The sequence below is a fragment of the Terrapene carolina genome, unplaced genomic scaffold (genome assembly GCF_002925995.2).
Source record: "Terrapene carolina triunguis isolate 2854851 unplaced genomic scaffold, T_m_triunguis-2.0 Scaffold132, whole genome shotgun sequence".
NCBI lineage: Eukaryota > Metazoa > Chordata > Testudines > Emydidae > Terrapene > Terrapene triunguis.
Window position 1 is genome coordinate 3,375,017 of NW_020664483.1, and position 20,199 is coordinate 3,395,215.

The following is a 20,199-nucleotide window of genomic DNA, read 5'->3' on the forward strand; positions in this document are numbered from 1 at the left end:
CTGCTAGTGAAGGCAGGGGGCTGGACCCAATGACCTTTCGGGGTCCCTTCCAGTTCTATGAGATAGGTATATCTCCATAAGAACAGCCATACTGGGTCAGACCAAAGGTCCATCTAGCCCAGTATCCTGTCTTCCGACAGTGGCCAATGCCAGGTTCCCTAGAGGGAATGAACAAACAGGTAATTATCAAGTGATCCATCCCCTGTCACCCATTCCCAGCTTCTGGCAACCAGAGGCTAGGGACACCATCCTTGCCAATAGCTATTGATGGACCTATCCTCCATGAACTTATCTAGGTTTTTTTTAACCCTGTTATAGTCTTGGCCTTCACAACATCCTCTGGCAAGGAGTTCCACAGTTTGACTGTGCGTTATGTGAAAAAATACTTCCTTTTGTTTGTTTTAAACCTGCTGCCTATTAATTTCATTTGGTGACCCCTAGTTCTTGTGTTATGAGGAGGAGTAAATAACACTTTCTTATTTACTTTCTTCACACCAGTCATGATTATATAGACCTCTATCATATCCCCCCTTAGTCGTCTCTTTTCCAAGCTGAAAAGTCCCAGTCTTATTAATACTACAACCTCTGGTCTCCCGTCTCCGAACCTGGCCTGACTTTGACCCCAACTCTTGCTTACTAATCCCAGCTCTAACGATTCCTCTGACCCCCGCCCACCAACTACCATCCCTGATGTGTGGACCCCAACCCAGCTGTGATTGCTAGGCCACACCACCTATGCCCTGGTCCCTTACATCTTACTTGGTAATTTGCAAAATTCAGTGTTCCATGATAGATCTTCCAGTCAGTACTATAAATTAGCAACATTCTATTGCACTGATACACACTTTACAAATATTCCTAGTCACATGGTATACTGGATTAAGTGTGGTGCTTGGAGCCAGGAGGTCTTGAGTTCTATTTCCCTTCTGCAACTAACTGGCCCTAATAATACTTTGCTTAATCTACTAAGCAGCCTGATAAGGAACACCTCTTTCTCCAGCAGCTTTTTCAAAATCCACACTTACGGGGATTTTTGAGCGAAAGTGGCTTTTCCATTTTTCACAACAATCCATATACTTAAAAATATTCCCCACTACATCTGGTAAAAAAAATTATTTTAAAAAAATTGCTCCATTTCCAAAGACGTTTCACAAATTCAAGAAGAGGCAAGTTTCATTTAATGCTATAGGTGTATTTCCCTGAGAAACAGCTTCGGAAATACTGCAATGATACATCAGTGCTCAGAGATGTAGCCGTCTCCAAAGGACAACTAAATCCTGTGAAATGAATGGTACTTCACTGCTAATAAGTGCCCTGATCCTGCAAACACAAGCATTCCTGTAACTTTACTCATGTTATAGATTAGGGCATAAACGTTAAGCGTAAGGCATGGGGAGGGAGTTCTGTTTTCATTACAGTGCCAGCAAATGATCTCACTAATGAAACCTTCCCCTGCCTTGTGGCATGTGCATGAAAAGGAAACATTCTAGACTTCTACAATAGTATATACAAAATAATTAACCATTAAGGTTAAAATAAAAGGTTACAATAAAAATCAGGGAATGCAAAAGCTAAAGGTTTCCTCCAGCAACGTTAACTCGGTCACATGGCATATAGAGTTGATTTTATACTATATATTTAAATACTAAAAACAAATCATAATAATATGTTAAGCAATTTAATTAGTGTTTTTTATTTCTGTTGTTCTTGCTACAGATGAGTAAAAGCATCATGACAGAGTTAAATTTCTCTTGGGAAGTTAATTTTTTTTTTTTATTTGAACTGTCCATCCTTTAAGGTCCATTCCTATAAAGTTCCATTTTAATTTCAATTTAGTTATCCCAGCCTCTGAATTAAAGGAACCAGGGATAGGCATTAAATCCCAACCCACACCTGGGGAGGAGAGGACAAAGACCGTCCAGTCAGGGATGCAATGGAGAACCATGAATTTCAAATTTTTGTGGCTGGAATACAAAGCCTGAGTATCTGTGAAACATGATCACACATTCAAATAAACTCTATTGGGGAGGGGAGTGAAGGGGCATGAGTGAGAGGAGAAAAATGAATAAGGGACTTGAAGCTGGTCAAAAGTATAAATTGTGAAGATGCTAAACAGACCAACTGCTATCCCCTTCATCTGTTTATTTAAGTGCATGCATGCTGCGCAGCACACAGGGGCAGTGAGTCTACCTGAAAGTAAAACACTTGTAAATGTGCATGCTCAGTACGAAGTTTTAATATGATCATAACTTTATTAAATTTCAAACCATTTTTTACAAATCCAGCAAAGACACTATTCACCGTTGAGGGCTATGTCCAATTTAAGTTTCAAATTTCAGTCAATTTTAATTGAGTCTAGTCGAATAAAGAAATGTTTTGTTTTGTTTTTTAAGTGAAAATAGTATTATTTCCTCTATTTAACTCAAAAATGATTGATAGAATTTTCCTCACAGTTTCCAAACTAATTCACCTTGGAGCCAAGAGCAAACAAATAGTTTCATCCCAAAAAGGTGTTTTTATTAAAAATTGGCATAAACATAGGAAAACAGAAGTTTATAACTGAAACAGTTTTGCACCATTTAATTCTAACTTTCACTACAAAGTGAATGATTATAATAATGCACCATATTTTCTGGGACACAAAAAATGCCTCTATGCTGGCCATGTGTTTCACAACCTGGGCTCTCAACAGAATTACCAGATTATGTGTAAATATTCTATGTGTATGTATCTTGCTTTTTAGAAAGATACTTTGTATAGTATTTCAGATACAGCATATAAACCACACACTGAGCACCTCTGTTAGAAGCAGCTGTGTTTCCCTCCTCTTCTCCTCCCCAGAAAGATGCATCTTTGTAAGAACCCTTATTTACTCCTCAAATTTATATCCTACATCCTCGTGGTTCCATATTGCAACCACTCGCCTTTCAAACAATAAAGGACAAGTATATGAAATCCCTTTGAAGTTTAATACTATTCCTCAATCAGCAAAAGGAGTCACTGTTGAGAAATTCAATAAACTCGCAGCCCAGGCTGCAATACACTGGGAATCCAGTGCAAGTCTTCTCCCTGACAGTGCAGAGACTATGATGACGAGGCAAACCAAAGAGCAGCTTTTTGCTGTTGAAAGTCAGTCCACCTACCTTTCTAGGTTAGGGAAGTGTATCATGTAATTAACATATTTTAATGGTACATTTTGAAGTTGACCAGTGGATTTTAGCCACATGTCTCTCGTTGATGCAAATGGAAGGCAGAGCTAAATCTATATAATGTCTCGTTTAAAATGAGAAAAAACTTTACACTTAACATGTAAAAAGCAAATAGGTGCACAACCTTTTAGTGAGAAGAGCTCAACTGAAGTGATTTTAAAAACTGACTAGTAAAAAAAAAAATCGGCTTATTCTGCTAATTTAGAATGCTTGAATCACATGGCTGATATTGAAGTGTGTGTAGATCACCTCTTGGAATTCTGAAATTTTAATGTCACTCAGGATTTGACCTATATTCTGCTTTCTTTTCGTGAAACATTCAGAAACAAATTCAGACAAAGAGTAAGAACATTAATTGTATGATTGCATTAGTTTTGTGACTATGATACCTGACTTGCTTTTCATCTGTAGATCTACCTCTGTCATTAAGTGTTTTCTCAGGTAAGAGGCATCCATTCAATGTGTTCTGCAACAATCCCCGAAGCTGATGAAGGACAACTGCTTCACATGCCTCAAGGTCTTCCTCTTTCAAATTGCCAGTTTGATTACAAAAGCTATAAAATAAAACAGGTGCTGCATGAAATGTTTATTTAAGCCCAGACAGACAGCTAAAATAGGTTTGGATATAGAATCTGCAATAATTCTCATGGTTTATGGAATAATAATCAGTAATATAATCTAGACATAAAAATGCAGCCATGACAATGTCTCTTGACAAAGACATAAAATAGAGCGATTTTTTTTTTTTTTTTTAAACCCAGGGCTCAAATCCAACTTTTTAACTCCTTAATGCCCTTTGGCTGGGGATATTACACTTGAAAAATAATTATTCCTATGACAAGAAACACCACATGAATATTCCAGGTGAGCTAAACCAACCTATCAACCAATCTTTAAAAAGGTAAAGTTTTATATTGTTGATTATATCAAGATTAGTTCTTGCAATAACTTTTGTCACCTGACAGCCTTGTGAATCCTGGATGCAATAAAATATATCCACCAGCTGTTTTTTGGAGATAAAAGACTGAATACAACAATTAAGATTGAAACAACATGAATTTCAATACCCTCCGTTGCAGTGGGACCATGCAAACACTTACATGTGTGCTTAACTTTATGCATATGAGTAGTGCCACTGAAGTCAATGGGCCTATTCACGTTCATAAAGTTAAGAATGTGCATAAGTGTTATCAGGACTGGGGCCTCAACATCAACAGTAGTTAAACTGATAAATTAAATTGATAAATTAAACAGTAATAAGTCACCAGGACCAGACAGTATTGACTCAACAGTGCTGAAGGACCTAAAATATGAAATTGAAGAACTACTAATTGTGCTACGTAACCTATTGCTTAAATCAATGGTTCTCAACCAGGGGTACACATCCCCTGGGGGTACATAGAGGTCTTCCAGGAGGTACATCAAGTCATTTAGATTTTTGTCTAGTTTTACAATAGGCTACATAAAAAGCACTAGCGAAGTCAGTACAAACTAAAATTGCATATAGATAATGACCTGTTTATACTGTTCTATATACTATACACTGAAATGTAAGTACAATATTTATTTTCCAATTGATTTATTTTATAATTATTTGGTAAAAATGAGAAAGTAAGCCATTTTTCAATAATAGCATGCTGCGACACTTGTATTTTTATGTCTGATTTTGTAAGCAAGTTGTTTTGAAGTGAGGTGAAACTTGGGGTACGCAAGACTGATCAGACTCCTGAAAGGGGTACAGTACTCTGGAAAGGTTGAGAACTACTAGCTTAAATCAGCCTCTGTACCAGCTGATTGGCAGATTGCTAATGTAATATTAATTTAAAAAAAGGCTCCAGAGGCGATCCTGGCAATTACAGGCTGGTAAGCCTAACTTCAGTACCCGGCAATTTGGTTGAAACTATAGTAAAGAACAGAATTATCAGACACATAGATGAACACAATATGTTGAGGAAGAGTCAATACGGCTTTTGCAAAGGGAAATCATGTCTCACCAATTTATTACAATTCTTTGAGGGGGTCAATAAGTGTGTGGAGAAAGGTGATCCAGTGGATATAGTATACTTCAGAAAGCCTTTGACAAAGTCTCTCACCAAAGACTCTTAAGCAAAGTATGCAGTCATGGGATAAGAGGGAAGGTCCTCTCATGCATCACTAACTGGTTACAGGATAGGAAACAAAGGGTAGGAATAAATGGTCAGTTTTTACAGTGGAGAGAGGTAAATAGCAGGGTCCCACAGGGATCTGTACTGGAACCAGTGCTGTTCAACATATTCATAAATGATCTAGAAAAAAGGGTAGGCTGTTAGATGGCAAAGTTTGCAGGTAATTCAAAATTATTCAAGATGGTTAAGTCCAAGGCCGACTGCGAAGAGTTACAAAGGGATCTCACAAAACTGGATGACTGGGCAACAAAATGGCAGAAGAAATTCAATGTTGATAAATGGAAAGTAATGCACATTGGAAAACATAATCCCAACTATATATACAAAATGATGGGGTCTAAATTAGCTGTAACCACTCAAAAAAGATCTTGTGGATAGTTCTCTGAAAACATCCACTCAATGTGCAGTGGCAGTCAAAAAAGCTAACAGTATTAGGAACCACTAGGAAACAGATGAACAATAAGACAGAAAATATCATAACGCCACTATATAAATCTACGGTACACCCACACGTTGAAAGGCATGCAGTTCTGATTGCCCCCTCTCAAAAAAAGGTATATTAGAATTGTAAAAGTACAAATAAGAGCAACAAAACTGATTAGGGGTATGGAACAGCTTCCATATGAGGCAACATTAAGAAGACTGGGACTGTTCAGCTTGGAAAAGAGATGACTGTGGGGGCGGGATCTGATAGAGGTCTATAAAATCATGAATGGTATGGAGAAAATGAATAAATATGTTTTATTTACTACTTCACAGAACATAAGAACAAGGCGTCATCCAATGAAATTAACAAGGCAATGGGTTTAAAACAAACAAAAGGAAGTATTTCTTCACACAACGCACAGTCAGCCTGTTCCCAGGGGATGTTGTGATGGCCGAAAAGTATAACTAAGTTAAAAAAAGAATTAGATAAATTCATGGAGGATAGGTCCATCAATGGCTATTAGCCAAGATGATCAGGGATGCAACCCCATGTTCTGACTGCCAGAAGCAGGGACTGGATGACCGGGGATGCATCACTCAATAAATTGCCTTGTTCTGCTCATTACCTTTGAAGACCTGGCACTGGCCACTATCAGAAGACAGGAGGACACTGAGCTAGATGGATCATTGGTCTGACTCAGTATGGTCACTCTTATGTTCTTAAATATAGTTATAAGTATAGGGATTACTGGAGTTGCCACAGTGAAGGTAAATACCATGTTGACGCAGGAAACAATTTCTAATTATACCCATTGTACAGGCAAATAATTCTAACTTGTTTTGGAAACCTTCCTTATGACTCCCTAAAATAAACAGATCTTTTTTATGGTAGCATTTAATTAAAGATGCCAAAAGACCTTTCACTCCCAATGCCTGCTTTTGTAGACATAGTGAGGTGCCAAATGGTGTGTTTTATAGCTGCAGACAGGCACAGGACAATATCATACCACTATTTACATACATTCTTCGTTACTGTTTGGCTTTTGGTGCATTTTTCCGCTGCCAACCCAGAAAGAAGAATGTGGTATCATCACTTTTTACACTAGTCCCAGCACTAATGGCCATTTCCAAGGGCTAGACTAGAGTAACCTTCTGAACATTTAGGCTGAGTAGAGCCCTTATTTATTAAAATTATTTGGTGGGACGGGGTTCCTAAAGTCATAGTTCAGCTTTTTGCTGACATCAGAAGTGTGTTTTTTTGTTAACTACTGTAGCTGTTGGATTGGAGGAGGTCTCTCTCTCTCTGCTCCTTTTCACCAACAGAATGAAGACCACAGACCACCAGCTTATATCTCAAAGATCACTGAACAGCTGCCAGGGGTAACAACTTCCAGTCACCAGAGCCAAATTCAAAGCTAGTAGCCAACAAACAATTTAAAGAAAATTTTATTTATAGATGTTACAGCTAAGGACACTAAAGCAAAAGCAAGTGAGATGGGAGTGGGAAAGAGGAAATACTATCCGTTTCTAATTTCTACTTTTTAATTTAGAGTTCTGTTGGTGTAGATCAAATGAAAGTTGCACCAACCTTATTAGCTTCTTCATTTTTGCCAGACTTATGGTTTCACTTTGGTATAAAGCCAAGCATTCAGGTGCTGCTTTCGCCACCAAATCTTCTATGAACTGGAGTAAATGGGAGAATCCTTCAAATGACAAACAATCCCTGAAGACAGATAACAAACAATGTTTTAAAGCTTTTAAAACTGCATTCTACTGAGCACAAGTCAAACATATGTATACATTTAGATAGAATTTGCCTTTGAGCAAATTCTAAATTATTTTGATTTGTATCCTTATTTTAATCTTTCACCCACACTAAGAGGTTTACAAAAAGGTTAAAAGTCTTGACAAAAAAGACAGAACTCAGTCAGACTCCCCAAATAAAGTAAATGAATACGGTAAGAGGAAAAACAGATATGAAACCGAATACTACATAAACAGCTTTTTAGAAAAGTGCTAAAATCTACATTTATATTGCTAGTGAAACTGAGAATTACCTTTCAGCAAAAACAATATTGCTGTAGCTCTGTAGAAAAAGAAAAAAAAAATCTTGAACTCCAACAATGCTTTTACATTTCTGCCAGTCGTCTCGGTACACTTTGGACACCATGTTTCAATAGCACCAATGTGTGTTTTATTTTTAATTAGGGTGAATGCATGTCCCTGTTTTCAGGGGCTGTCTTTGTGTTCCTGCCAACTTCACAGAAATCAGCACTTTGTTCTAGTTTTTGGAGACCTCTATAGACTTGGCTACATAAGGAATAAGAATCCATAATTATAACCCAGAATCAAAATCTATAATCCTTTTATACCTATATAGCACTTCTCATCCACAGATGACAGAGAGCTTCACAAGGACTTCAATGGCTACCAGGGTCAGTGAAACTGGCAACAAGACGGCTGGGTACATTTGCACTTCCTGATATATGTGGTCATCCTGACCTCCCCTCTATCCACAAGAAACCTCAAGCCAACGATCCTCCACATGTAAAGGCAGATGAATAAGCAGAGAAACGAACATGAATGAGCAGGAAAAATATAAAACAAGGGCTTAGGGGTGAGGGGGGAAAGTAATAAAGGGGTAGGAGAGGGTTAAATACTGTTTTCTCCCATTAACTGTAAAATGTCCTAGTGCTTTGAGAAAGCGTGGCAGAGATGGAGGAGGAGTTAGTATCTCTTTCAAACGCACACTACTGGGATGTTTGGAAAAATAAAGTATCAGAAAAGGAGTTTTACAGCCATCGGATGTGATTTTCAATTTACCACTCACTTCAATGGGATCAGAGCTAGGCCAACGCCAAGTGCTTTTGGAAATCTTACTCGCAGTGTTTAAAAAAATATTCACCTCTTACTGACTTTTTGGAAGTTTTCTTAACTTTTTTCAGCTCACCTCATCTCCAAAATGACTTGTCCTACAGACTCCAAATTTGTTTTATTGCCCTTGATGTGGAGAGGTGCCTTTCGGTGTTTGTTTATTTCAAATGGGGGAGTAGATGAACATGGGTCAGGACTGGCAAAGATACATAGTATAAAGCACTTGTGGGGGGGGGGGTAATATATCCCACTCACCAACACAATAACTTTGACAAATTAATCCTTCCTTTCTCCCAAACCAAAACCACACGCTAATCCTTAACGAGGGACTATTTCCATGTCAAATTTCACCTTTCACAACTTTCTCGAATCACGGTCAAAAACACCAGAATTTTTTTTTAATAGGACTAAAGTGTATTTTTTCCACACCCTTTTACTCAAAAATGGCATAAAGGAATGGATTCAGCTTATCCTTTTACATACACACACACAGAAGCACACCCTCTTTGAAAAGTGAAGCAGCATATAACATTTCAGGCCCAAAAGTGAATATTTCAGAAAGCTATGAGTGCCTCTGCAAAGGGGTTAAAATAGAAAATGGACTTCAACTTTAAGAAAGTCCTGCTAAGTTTTTTTAAAGAATGGGTTTGTGCCCTCCTTTGCTTCTTTACGACTGTAAGAAAAGGCCAGAAAGGCTGAGATTAAAGAGATATTTTCTCTTCTTGTGTGTGTTTTTGGTTGGTTGTTTTTGTACGCTAGGAATATAAACTCTGGTCTTCCCTGATTTAACTGGTGGAACTCAGGGATCACGATCCAGAATTGAGTCGCCAGAATGTGTCAAAGGGGCATGTGGGAGGCCTCACGCTCACCCTGCAGTGGTGACTCTCTGGTCCAAAGGGCTGGCTGGGCTCGGCTCTCCACTCCAGATGTTGCGACGTGGTGCACGGGGTTGTAGCACCACTCAGGTTTGGTTCAACTGCATTGCTGTCATGATGATGGGGGTCCAGCCAGGCCAAATTTGAGTGAATGCCGCTGTGACCCCATGCACCAGGTTGCAATGCCCGGAGTAGAGCGCCAAGCTCAACCAGCCCCGTGGTATAGGACCCATTGCTCTGGTACGCACAGTATGCTTATTTAGTACTTATTAGGTTAACGAATATATTATATATATATCATGGTAAAAAATATTTAGTGAGCCAGGTGTTTTTTGCACTAAAGCTATTTACTGGGTTGCAGCAGGCCACCAATGTCTACCAATGGGTCCTGAGTCCAAAAAGGTTGAGACTACTGCACCAGAAGGCTCAGAACATGTATTTTGTGACCTCTTGTCCTTTATCTGAAGATGTGAGAGTGCTGAATGTAAAGGCATCTCTTCTCCAGAACGTTTTTTGATGTTGAAGTTACAGAGGTGTTCACAAAGTATTTAACTCTCTTTCACTCTTTGCTCATCTTTCACTCTCGACTTTTGTGATGTAAATACGTCACTTGTTATTCAACCAGTCTGCCAGTTAGAACCCGAACCTCTAATAACAGAAAAAAATACGTACATTACATATACATATATGATCATCTGATCATATATATATATATATACACACACACACACCCACCCCTACCTTTTTAAAAATCCTTCATAAAGAAAAAAAAGAGCACAAACCCTCTATTTCCCTTGCAGGTTGCCTTTAGCTGTAGCGGGTTCTACTGGCATCTGCTATAATGAAACTGCCTGTGAAGTTGAGTCCCAGACACAAAAAAATTTCTTGGCTTTCTTTAAACTCTCATCACCTTTCCCTGTTACCAAATGAACTTTATACGTATGAGCCTAGAGTATCTACGTGTTAATTTTTTTTTTAAAGGTTACAAAAGTTAATCTGTTTTTCATACCAAGTGGTTACAAAAGTGTTATTTGTACTTTCTACTAGACCAGGGGTTCTCAATCTTTCTTTCTGAGGCCCCCTCAACATGCTATAAAACTCCATGGCCCACCTGTACCATAACAACTGGGTTTTTTGTGTATAAAAGCCCAGGCTGGCATTAGGGGGTAGCAAGCGGGGGAATTGCATGGGGACCCTGCAAACCTACATTGCTCAGGCTTCAGCTTCAACCTCAGGTTCCCCAGGCTTCTGCCCCATGTGTGGGGACTTTGGCTTTCTGTCCTGGGCTCCAGCGACTAACACTGGCCCTGCTTAGCAGACCCCCTGAAACCTGCTCACGGCCCTCCAGGGGGCCCCGGATCCCTGGTTGAGAACCACTTTACAAGACTATTTTCTCCCAAAGGAAAGTAATACAACAGTTTCAGTTTTTAAACATCCCTTGCACAGACTACATGATGCTCATATATATTAAAACCAGAGACAGGCCTGAATTGAAACTTCAGATCTGAGTGCTACTGGAACAATGAGACAGAGGGCTTTCAAAATCCAGATCTCAACTTTGCAGCCTGGGCCAATCTATAGTGAAAACATGTTCATGTAAATCCTAATGGAAATTCTTTAAGTGATATATGTACAAACTACATAGCAATATACAGACATTCCCTTCCTATGTATGGGATACATCTTGCAACTATATGCAACAACAAATATGTAGTAATAATCTGCAATAGCATTTAAACTATCCAAAGTCAATTAGATCCTGAGATAATTTCTTAAAATTACTGACACATTGAGCAATTTAATTCCTTTACCTCTACTACCAGAATAAATTTAGTGACCACCTACAGGTCCAAAAACATAACTAGGACCTACCAGGGATTTGATGAAGCTACACCTCTATAATGATGCAAATTAAGATTTAAACATCGTAACAATGGAGCATTGCTAATCCTTTTACAGAGGTGTAAATAGCCATTCAGATTTTGATTTCAGACGGCCTGCTTTGTTAAGGAGTTTCAACAGAAGAACTCCACGAAGCAACAACACAGCTGGCCTACAAGCTCTAAGAAGTCTGGTAGCCAAACCAAGGTTTTTATAATATATAACAGTTTGTTACATTTTGTTCATTTTGCAATGATGGTTATAGTCCCCCATACATAAAGCTGCAATATGTTCTCACTAAACTTTGCTAAGCTTCGCTTGTTCCGAAAAATACTAAAGCCCTGTCTTCCACTACAAAGAAAAATTAAATTTAAATAGCTGTGCATGCAGTTTTTGGACTTGTAATATATACAACAATACTAGAGATCACATGTGTAGTTAAACAGTACTTTTTCTTTTACTAAAATCTTACAAAACCTATATGTTAGTGGCTAGCTCATTTCTTATTGTTTTACTCCCTCTGGGTGGTCTTTCCAGGGTGCCACTTGAAGGGAATACAATAACAAAAAGAAGGGGAAGGAAGGGACGCCAACATAAAGAGAAACAAAATGTATGACAATCTGCAGCAGGCTATGGATCAGAGGTCAGCAAACAAGGAGTCCTTCTCTTTTACAGGTTGCTTCCTGGAAACAGTCTGATTAAGCTGACAGCTTGAATTATGTGTTACATTTTGTAATGCACAATCCATCTGTGCTAAGTCCTCTTCAATGCAGCTGAAGCAGCGCTGGCAAAAGCTCTGTCTCTCCCCCCCCCCCCCCCAACATAGGCCTTAAAATAGTCATCATCTTTCCATGCACTAATTCTCTGGCTTTTTTTGTTTTTGTTTTTTAGCCCTTTAAATAGAGGGCTGGATAGCTCTAAGGAATGGGGGGGGGGGGGGGGAAAAAAAAGATATGGAGCTTTTTGCTTCTAGTTCACTGGTTCAAATCTGTTACAAATCAGTAGAGAACAGCCGTTGTTATATGATAGCTGTTCAGTACTTTATGTGAAATGAATTACAGGTCTAAGTACCACTGACAGTAAACAAGGTGACATCACAAAAACTACAACCAAAATTAGCAAAATCTAGAGCACTTGTTGGCAGGCTCAGCAGAGAGGCCAAGAAATGAACAGGTGCAAAGAACAGACTACTCATCTCTCCTATTTGGTTCCCACAATATAGGTTGAATTTACGGTGGAATATTTTAAACATATGTGCACTGTCACTCTCTGGTAGATAAAGAGAGAAACTCATTCATCAATCCGTCCTATGAATTAAGCTCACTTTTTATATTTTATTAATTTTAACAACTTGAACATCAAAATTGTCTCATTCAGCTGTTTAGGAAAGTACTGAATATAAGTCTGCTTCCTTAAACTAGATTACAAGCTTTTAAATAAACCTGTTATCATAGCAACATCACTCATGTATTTCCACAGGTAACAGCTTGTCAGTATATCCAAGATAAAAATCATACTTTAAGCAGTTTGTAACTGCGTTGTAATAACTCACTGTAAGCTAAAATGTGACATTAAAAGACTCATTTGAAAAAAAATGCCTTTACACAAAATATATTTGCACAAGAAACAAAAATTGAAAATTTAACTGAGGATGCTCCACTGTTCTCCACTTAGTTGGATGCAAATAATGTCACCTGAAAACCAGTGACTTGCTGATATGCAGTAAAGATTTTTGTTTTGTTTTTAATTCAGTGAAACAGCGGCCTCAAAATAGTCTGTCTTTGTGATTTCCTTTCCACACACCCTTACTACTTTTAACCAATAGACCTAAAGTAAACTCATGAACCCAGAGGTAAGGTTAGACCTAGCCTCTGGGTTAGGCTAAAAGGGGTAAAAAACAAGGGTGATGTCATGCTAGGAGTCTACTACAGGCCACCTAACCAGGTGGAAGAGGTGGATGAGGCTTTTTTTAAACAACTAACAAAATCATCCAAAGCCCAAGATTTGGTGGTGATGGGGGACTTCAACTATCCGGATATATGTTGGGAAAATAACACAGCGGGGCACAGACTATCCAACAAATTCTTGGACTGCATTGCAGACAACTTTTTATTTCAGAAGGTTGAAAAAGCTACTAGGGGGGAAGCTGTTCTGGACTTGATTTTAACAAATAGGGAGGAACTCGTTGAGAATTTGAAAGTAGAAGGCAGCTTGGGTGAAAGTGATCATGAAATCATAGAGTTTGCAATTCTAAGGAAGGGTAGAAGGGAGAACAGCAAAATAGAGACAATGGATTTCAGGAAGGCGGATTTTGGTAAGCTCAGAGAGCTGATAGGTAAGGTCCCATGGGAATCAAGACTGAGGGGAAAAACAACTGAGGAGAGTTGGCAGTTTTTCAAAGGGACACTATTAAGGGCCCAAAAGCAAGCTATTCCGCTGGTTAGGAAAGATAGAAAATGTGGCAAAAGACCACCTTGGCTTAACCACGAGATCTTGCATGATCTAAAAAATAAAAAGGAGTCATATAAAAAATGGAAACTAGGACAGATTACAAAGGATGAATATAGGCAAACAACACAGGAATGCAGGGGCAAGATTAGAAAGGCAAAGGCACAAAATGAGCTCAAACTAGCTAAGGGAATAAAGGGGAACAAGAAGACTTTTTATCAATACATTAGAACCAAGAGGAAGACCAAAGACAGGGTAGGCCCACTGCTTAGTGAAGAGGGAGAAACAGTAACAGGAAACTTGGAAATGGCAGAGATGCTTAATGACTTCTTTGTTTCGGTCTTCACCGAGAAGTCTGAAGGAATGCCTAACCTAGTGAATGCTAATGGGAAGGGGGTAGGTTTAGCAGATAAAATAAAAAAAGAACAAGTTAAAAATCACTTAGAAAAGTTAGATGCCTGCAAGTCACCAGGGCCTGATGAAATGCATCCTAGAATACTCAAGGAGCTAATAGAGGAGGTATCTGAGCCTCTAGCTATTATCTTTGGAAAATCATGGGAGACGGGAGAGATTCCAGAAGACTGGAAAAGGGCGAATATAGTGCCCATCTATAAAAAGGGAAATAAAAACAACCCAGGAAACTACAGACCAGTTAGTTTAACTTCTGTGCCAGGGAAGATAATGGAGCAAGTAATTAAGGAAATCATCTGCAAACACTTGGAAGGTGGTAAGGTGATAGGGAACAGCCAGCATGGATTTGTAAAGAACAAATCATGTCAAACCAATCTGATAGCTTTCTTCGATAGGATAACGAGTCTTGTGGATAAGGGAGAAGCTGTGGATGTGGTATACCTAGACTTTAGTAAGGCATTTGATACGGTCTCGCATGATATTCTTATCGACAAACTAGGCAAATACAATTTAGATGGGGCTACTATAAGGTGGGTGCATAACTGGCTGGATAACCGTACTCAGAGAGTTGTTATTAATGGTTCCCAATCCTGCTGGAAAGGCATAACGAGTGGGGTTCCGCAGGGGTCTGTTTTGGGACCGGCTCTGTTCAATATCTTCATTAACGACTTAGATATTGGTATAGAAAGTACGATTATTAAGTTTGCGGATGATACCAAACTGGGAGGGATTGCAACTGCTTTGGAGGACGGGGTCATAATTCAAAATGATCTGGACAAATTGGAGAAATGGTCTGAGTTAAACAGGATGAAGTTTAACAAAGACAAATGCAATGTGCTCCACTTAGGAAGAAAAAATCAGTTTCACACATACAAAATGGGAAGAGACTGTCTAGGAAGGAGTACGGCAGAAAGGGATCTAGGGGTTATAGTGGACCACAAGCTAAATATGAGTCAACAGTGTGATGCTGTTGCAAAAAAAGCAAACGTGATTCTGGGATGTATTAACAGGTGTGTTGTGAGCAAGACACGAGAAGTCATTCTTCCGCTCTACTCTGCTCTGGTTAGGCCTCAGCTGGAGTATTGTGTCCAGTTCTGGGCACCGCATTTCAAGAAAGATGTGGAGAAATTGGAAAGGGTCCAGAGAAGAGCAACAAGAATGATTACAGGTCTTGAGAACATGACCTATGAAGGAAGGCTGAAAGAATTGGGTTTGTTTAGTTTGGAAAAGAGAAGACTGAGAGGGGACATGATAGCAGTTTTCAGGTATCTAAAAGGGTGTCATAAGGAGGAGGGAGAAAACTTGTTCACCTTAGCCTCTGAGGATAGAACAAGAAGCAATGGGCTTAAACTGCAGCAAGGGAGGTCTAGGTTGGACATTAGGAAAAAGTTCCTAACTGTCAGGGTGGTTAAACACTGGAATAAATTGCCTAGGGAGGTTGTGGAATCTCCATCTCTGGAGATATTTAAGAGTAGGTTAGATAAATGTCTATCAGGGATGGTCTAGACAGTATTTGGTCCTGCCATGCGGGCAGGGGACTGGACTCGATGACCTCTCGAGGTCCCTTCCAGTCCTAGAATCTATGAATCTATGAATCTATGAAATGGTAGAGGTGGCACTTCTGTCACAATACCATGCTTAAGGATTAACGAAGATACCAAGAGGCCGACGGCCCAAACTATAACCATTTCAGTTCAATACCCAATCATTAAAATTTTGCTTAATAACAAGCTAATTTCTTCAAATACAACCTGTGCACTAGTTATTGTTTTTTAAATAACTCTATGGAAGTTTGACTAGTTTACAACAAAATATTTGGAGGGTAGAAGAACAGTAATAAATGTCACACCTTCAGACCACATTTCAAAAAGAGGTTATATTTTTAGAGAGGTTATTTGTATCACAAACTCATTTATTAATCACTTTAAAACTTTGTGGAAAATCTCTTTCCATTTGAGAGTTACTCTGAAAAATATCAAAACATTCAAGTCTGAATTTGAGTGACTAATAGGGCAGTGGGATCTAAATGCTTCCTACTTGCAAAATTAACTATGAAGAAACTACCTGTCTCTTCATAGGCTCTTTCCCAGATGCAAATATTTTGTATTCTATCTGTATTTTAAATTTTCAAAAACAAAAGCAAAATAAAATCTGTATAATTCCTGTAGAAATGGATCAACTGTGATCACATTTTTATGACCTTGAAAAACTAAGACTTGACAATTTTAGAGGCCATTACCCACTTTCAGCTTTGAGTCAAATTCCAGAGATAACGAGAACAATGAAATCTTTCCTATAATTTATCCAGGCTTAAGAAGAACACACAATATTTTCCATCAGTTTATATCAGCAGCTGGAAGTCACTAAAATCTATAGGGACAGGACAAAAGGTTACATTCCCACTGTTCAACTATGACTTTTCTAGCAAAATCAACCACTCTATACAACTTTCTTATGAAGTGCTAAGATTAACAGGTGTTAAACAAAAGGAAAACTCTATAAAGGCTATTTAGATGTAAATTAGATGTTTCTGTAGTGAGCAATAGTCCAACACATGGTTTGAAAAACTGAAATGATAACGTTGCAGAAATGTATTTTAATGGATATTTGTGTTTTTCTGCTTAACTGTCATCTATTAAAATATGAACCATTACTGAAATCATTCTTTAATAAGACTATATGTGCATGTGCATATATTAAAAAAAGCAGAGATATGTTAAACATGTTAAAAAGACATAAATGACCAAATAGATAAATGACCAGTGGGGAGATTGATTTAAAAAATTCTATAAGCCTCATTCATTCTTGTTGGATAACACATGCTATTTTTCTTGGCTACATAGTCTTCTCCCCAACCTAATATAACAGTTTTTATTTCTGTACTAGCTCACATGCCTCTAATCACCATCTATGTTTAACCACATCAGTCCTAAACATTTTGCGTGTGAATTGTTCAAGGATTAAGGAGGGAAAAAAATCAGGCAGGTAGCACCACCTGGAAGACAAGTGGAGACGTCAGGTGGGCAGTAGAAACAGAGGAAGGTATGTATTTATGAGGGTAGCTTTTCCTGATAATGGCCACTGGGAGGCTGTTGGGATCCAGAACAGTAAGGAGGCTGGGCAGTAGGGAGAGCAGCATTGAGTGAGAGGAGAGAGGGAGGAAGAATACTGGGAAGCTGCCAAGGCAGGTAAATGGCAGGCAGCCGTTGGAGAAGAGTGGGTACAATCAAGCAGGCAACAGGGAGAACCTTTGCAGCTAGGGACTAGCAGGAGCAAAAAGAAGGAAAGCCAGCAAGTGGAAAAGCAAGGAAAAGGAGAGAATATGTGGGCAGGAAACCTTGCAACGGGAGCCAGGGAGACTAGCAGTAGTGAAAGGCATGTCCAGATGAAGTAGGAGGTGGGAAAGAGCTGGGAGGAGAGTGCTGAAGGGTCATCCCTCCAGGAATGCAGCTGAAGAGGCAAGCAGAATGGAAGAGCTGCACAACAAGCTGGTCAGGAGCTCACAGACACAAAGCTTTGTGAGATCAAAGGTTCACAGTGCAGAAGGAGTGATATTCTTATTGGTTTACACCAAAGTGCTCCATCAGGGTGAAGCGAGTCAACCAGAAGATATGATACAAGAGACAAGAGATTCAGGCAACCTGGATTCACCTCCTGGCTCTGGCACAGGTTTCCTGTTTGACCTTGGGCAAGTCCTTTAATATACCTTGTGCCCCAGTGTCGTCCCCCTCTCCCCCCCCCCCGGGAAAATGGTGATCATGCTTCCCTACCTCACATGGGTGTGTTGTTAGGATAAAAGCCATTAATGATTGAAAGACACATTGATACTACAATGATGGGGGCCATAAAAAGTATCTAAATAGAATTACACAGAGAACAAACAATGCATTTCTAAGATGTAGTTGCACACTTTTCAGGTGTTGCTTTAAGTTGAATGCCCAGGGAGTTTAATCACCTGAAAAATTCAAATTACCATGAAATGTACTGTTTAGTGAGTTATTTCTATTATCCAACTGAACTGATATACTAAAATAAGTAAAACAGTAAGACCTCTGCATTTAATGGAAATTATAGAAACAGGCATCTCAAATTGTTTGATGAGTTCCAAAGTCAACTAATCACAAAAAATAGACCCTCATTAAAATGTCTGCTTGTAGGAGCTAAGAAAGTTGCATATTCATATACATATTTTACAGTACTACAGATTGTCAATAGGACAATCTCCAAAAAAAAAATCCTAACTAAATAATCACAGTGAGAAAATATATAATGGCTTACTCTCTTGTTGCTGAATTAGCCGAAGAATCTTCAGATGTCGTATGGCAGTTTACTGTTTGCAAAGAAAAATGTTCTTTGGTGGATAGGGTTTCTTTTTCTTGTTCTGAGTTCATTGATTTTAAGGCCATCTTGCAATCCATATCTCTTAGGCTCTGCTGTAGTTCAACTGTGTTTATTATCTGATCCTCTTCACTCACAGAAACTGTAAGGTCACTGCTGCTATCTAAACTTTCATCTTCCAGCTCTAGTGTGTTTTCAGAGGGCCACAGACTATCTGTGTGTTGGGCTAGACCTGGAATAAAAATATGACAAGTATTGCCACCATAGTAACAGGAGCATGACAAAAAATATACATTGCACTGTGTTGCAATGAGACCCAGACAAGTACATTTGATATATTCTCCTATTTCACAAGAAATATGTAATTCACACAGTCTAAAACCTCTGCCCCTTCTGCACATTTTTCCAGGGTTCTCCAAATATCCCAGTTTTCCACTCCTTTATTCCTTTCATCAACATTCTTGCCTCTCGAAGAACATCATGAACCTCTCTCTCAATAGATGTAGCACTTGTTCTGCAATGCTCAAAGCTCCTCCTGACTTGGAAATGAGGAACTGAGTTTGAGTCTTGTACTTAGATTCCTCCCCTTAAGTAATATGTCAAACTATTATTATATGAGGGACTTGCATGCTACATTACAGCACCCAGAAATTTCCCTGTGGCATACTCCTAACCCTGCAGGTACTCTCCCTACATGCTGACCCTGCTCTCCTTTTTGGAGAAACTCCCTTGTGACCTGTGTTCAACCTACTGAAACACTCTCTGAAGCTGCTATGCTTTTCTTTCTTTAGGGATTGCCCTAATGGGCTGGCCCCGCTTCTTAACCAACCACAGGAATATTCCACGGCCTGCCAGGCAGTAAAGATTTCCCAAAGACTGTGGACGGTTTCCTTCTAATAAAAAGAAAATTAACGGAGCTATCCCATCTCCTAAAGCTGGAAGGGACCTTGAAAAGTCATCAAGTCCAGCCCCCTGCCTTCACTAGCAGGACCAAGTACTGATTTTCCTCCAGATCCCTAAGTGGCCCCCTCAAGGATTGAACTCACAACCCTGGGTTTAGCAGGCCAAAGCTCAAACCACTGAGCTACCCCTCCCACTGCTCAGTCTCATGTGTAATGTGTTCATGCAATTGCATGAATGGCCACATATTTCAACATTTTGCCAAGAAGCTGTTAGTCAGTTAGTGCTGCATAAATCCATTAAAATGATCATTTCCTTAATATCTTTCAACTCCCTAGCTTGTCCACCTACTACCTAACCTCCTTCTTCATATCTGTGTATTATTCTATGCTTTCCTCACAAGGGGTGTTCAGTGGATCCCCTATGCCTCCTCTGGGCTGCAAGTGAAGGGATCCTCCACAATTTAAAACAGCAACAAGGATTAAGACAGCCTCCTCCAGCAAACCACCTCTGACATAATGGGGCAGAATGGCCTGAAAAACGGTCTCGGGGAAGCAGAAGTGTGTTTGAGGAGGAGGCAGCTGTTGCCTAGGGCTTCTAAGCCATGCAGGAGCAGAGCTCTCTGCCTGTTGGCTTGGAAGTTGGGCATGGCAGCTGATTCCCCTTGCTGCT

At 39.3% G+C, this 20,199-nt stretch overlaps 1 protein-coding gene across 5 annotated transcripts in view; it reads right to left on the bottom strand.

Annotated features, from left to right (window-relative positions):
* The window catches only part of KIZ (kizuna centrosomal protein), a 98,189-nt gene that overhangs the window by 41,437 nt on the left and 36,553 nt on the right, over nt 1-20,199 (bottom strand). For all 5 annotated transcript variants that reach the window (XR_003369861.2, XR_003369862.1, XM_026653229.1 and 2 more), the window contains 3 exons: nt 18,568-18,859; nt 7,389-7,523; nt 3,599-3,763 (listed from right to left, as the gene is read on the bottom strand). Coding sequence is in view for 3 of the 5 variants with exons in the window: in XM_026653229.1 (XP_026509014.1) it covers nt 3,599-3,763; nt 7,389-7,523; nt 18,568-18,859 (592 nt within the window). In the remaining 2 variants the exon portion in view is untranslated. The remainder of the gene's footprint in view (nt 1-3,598; nt 3,764-7,388; nt 7,524-18,567; nt 18,860-20,199) is intronic.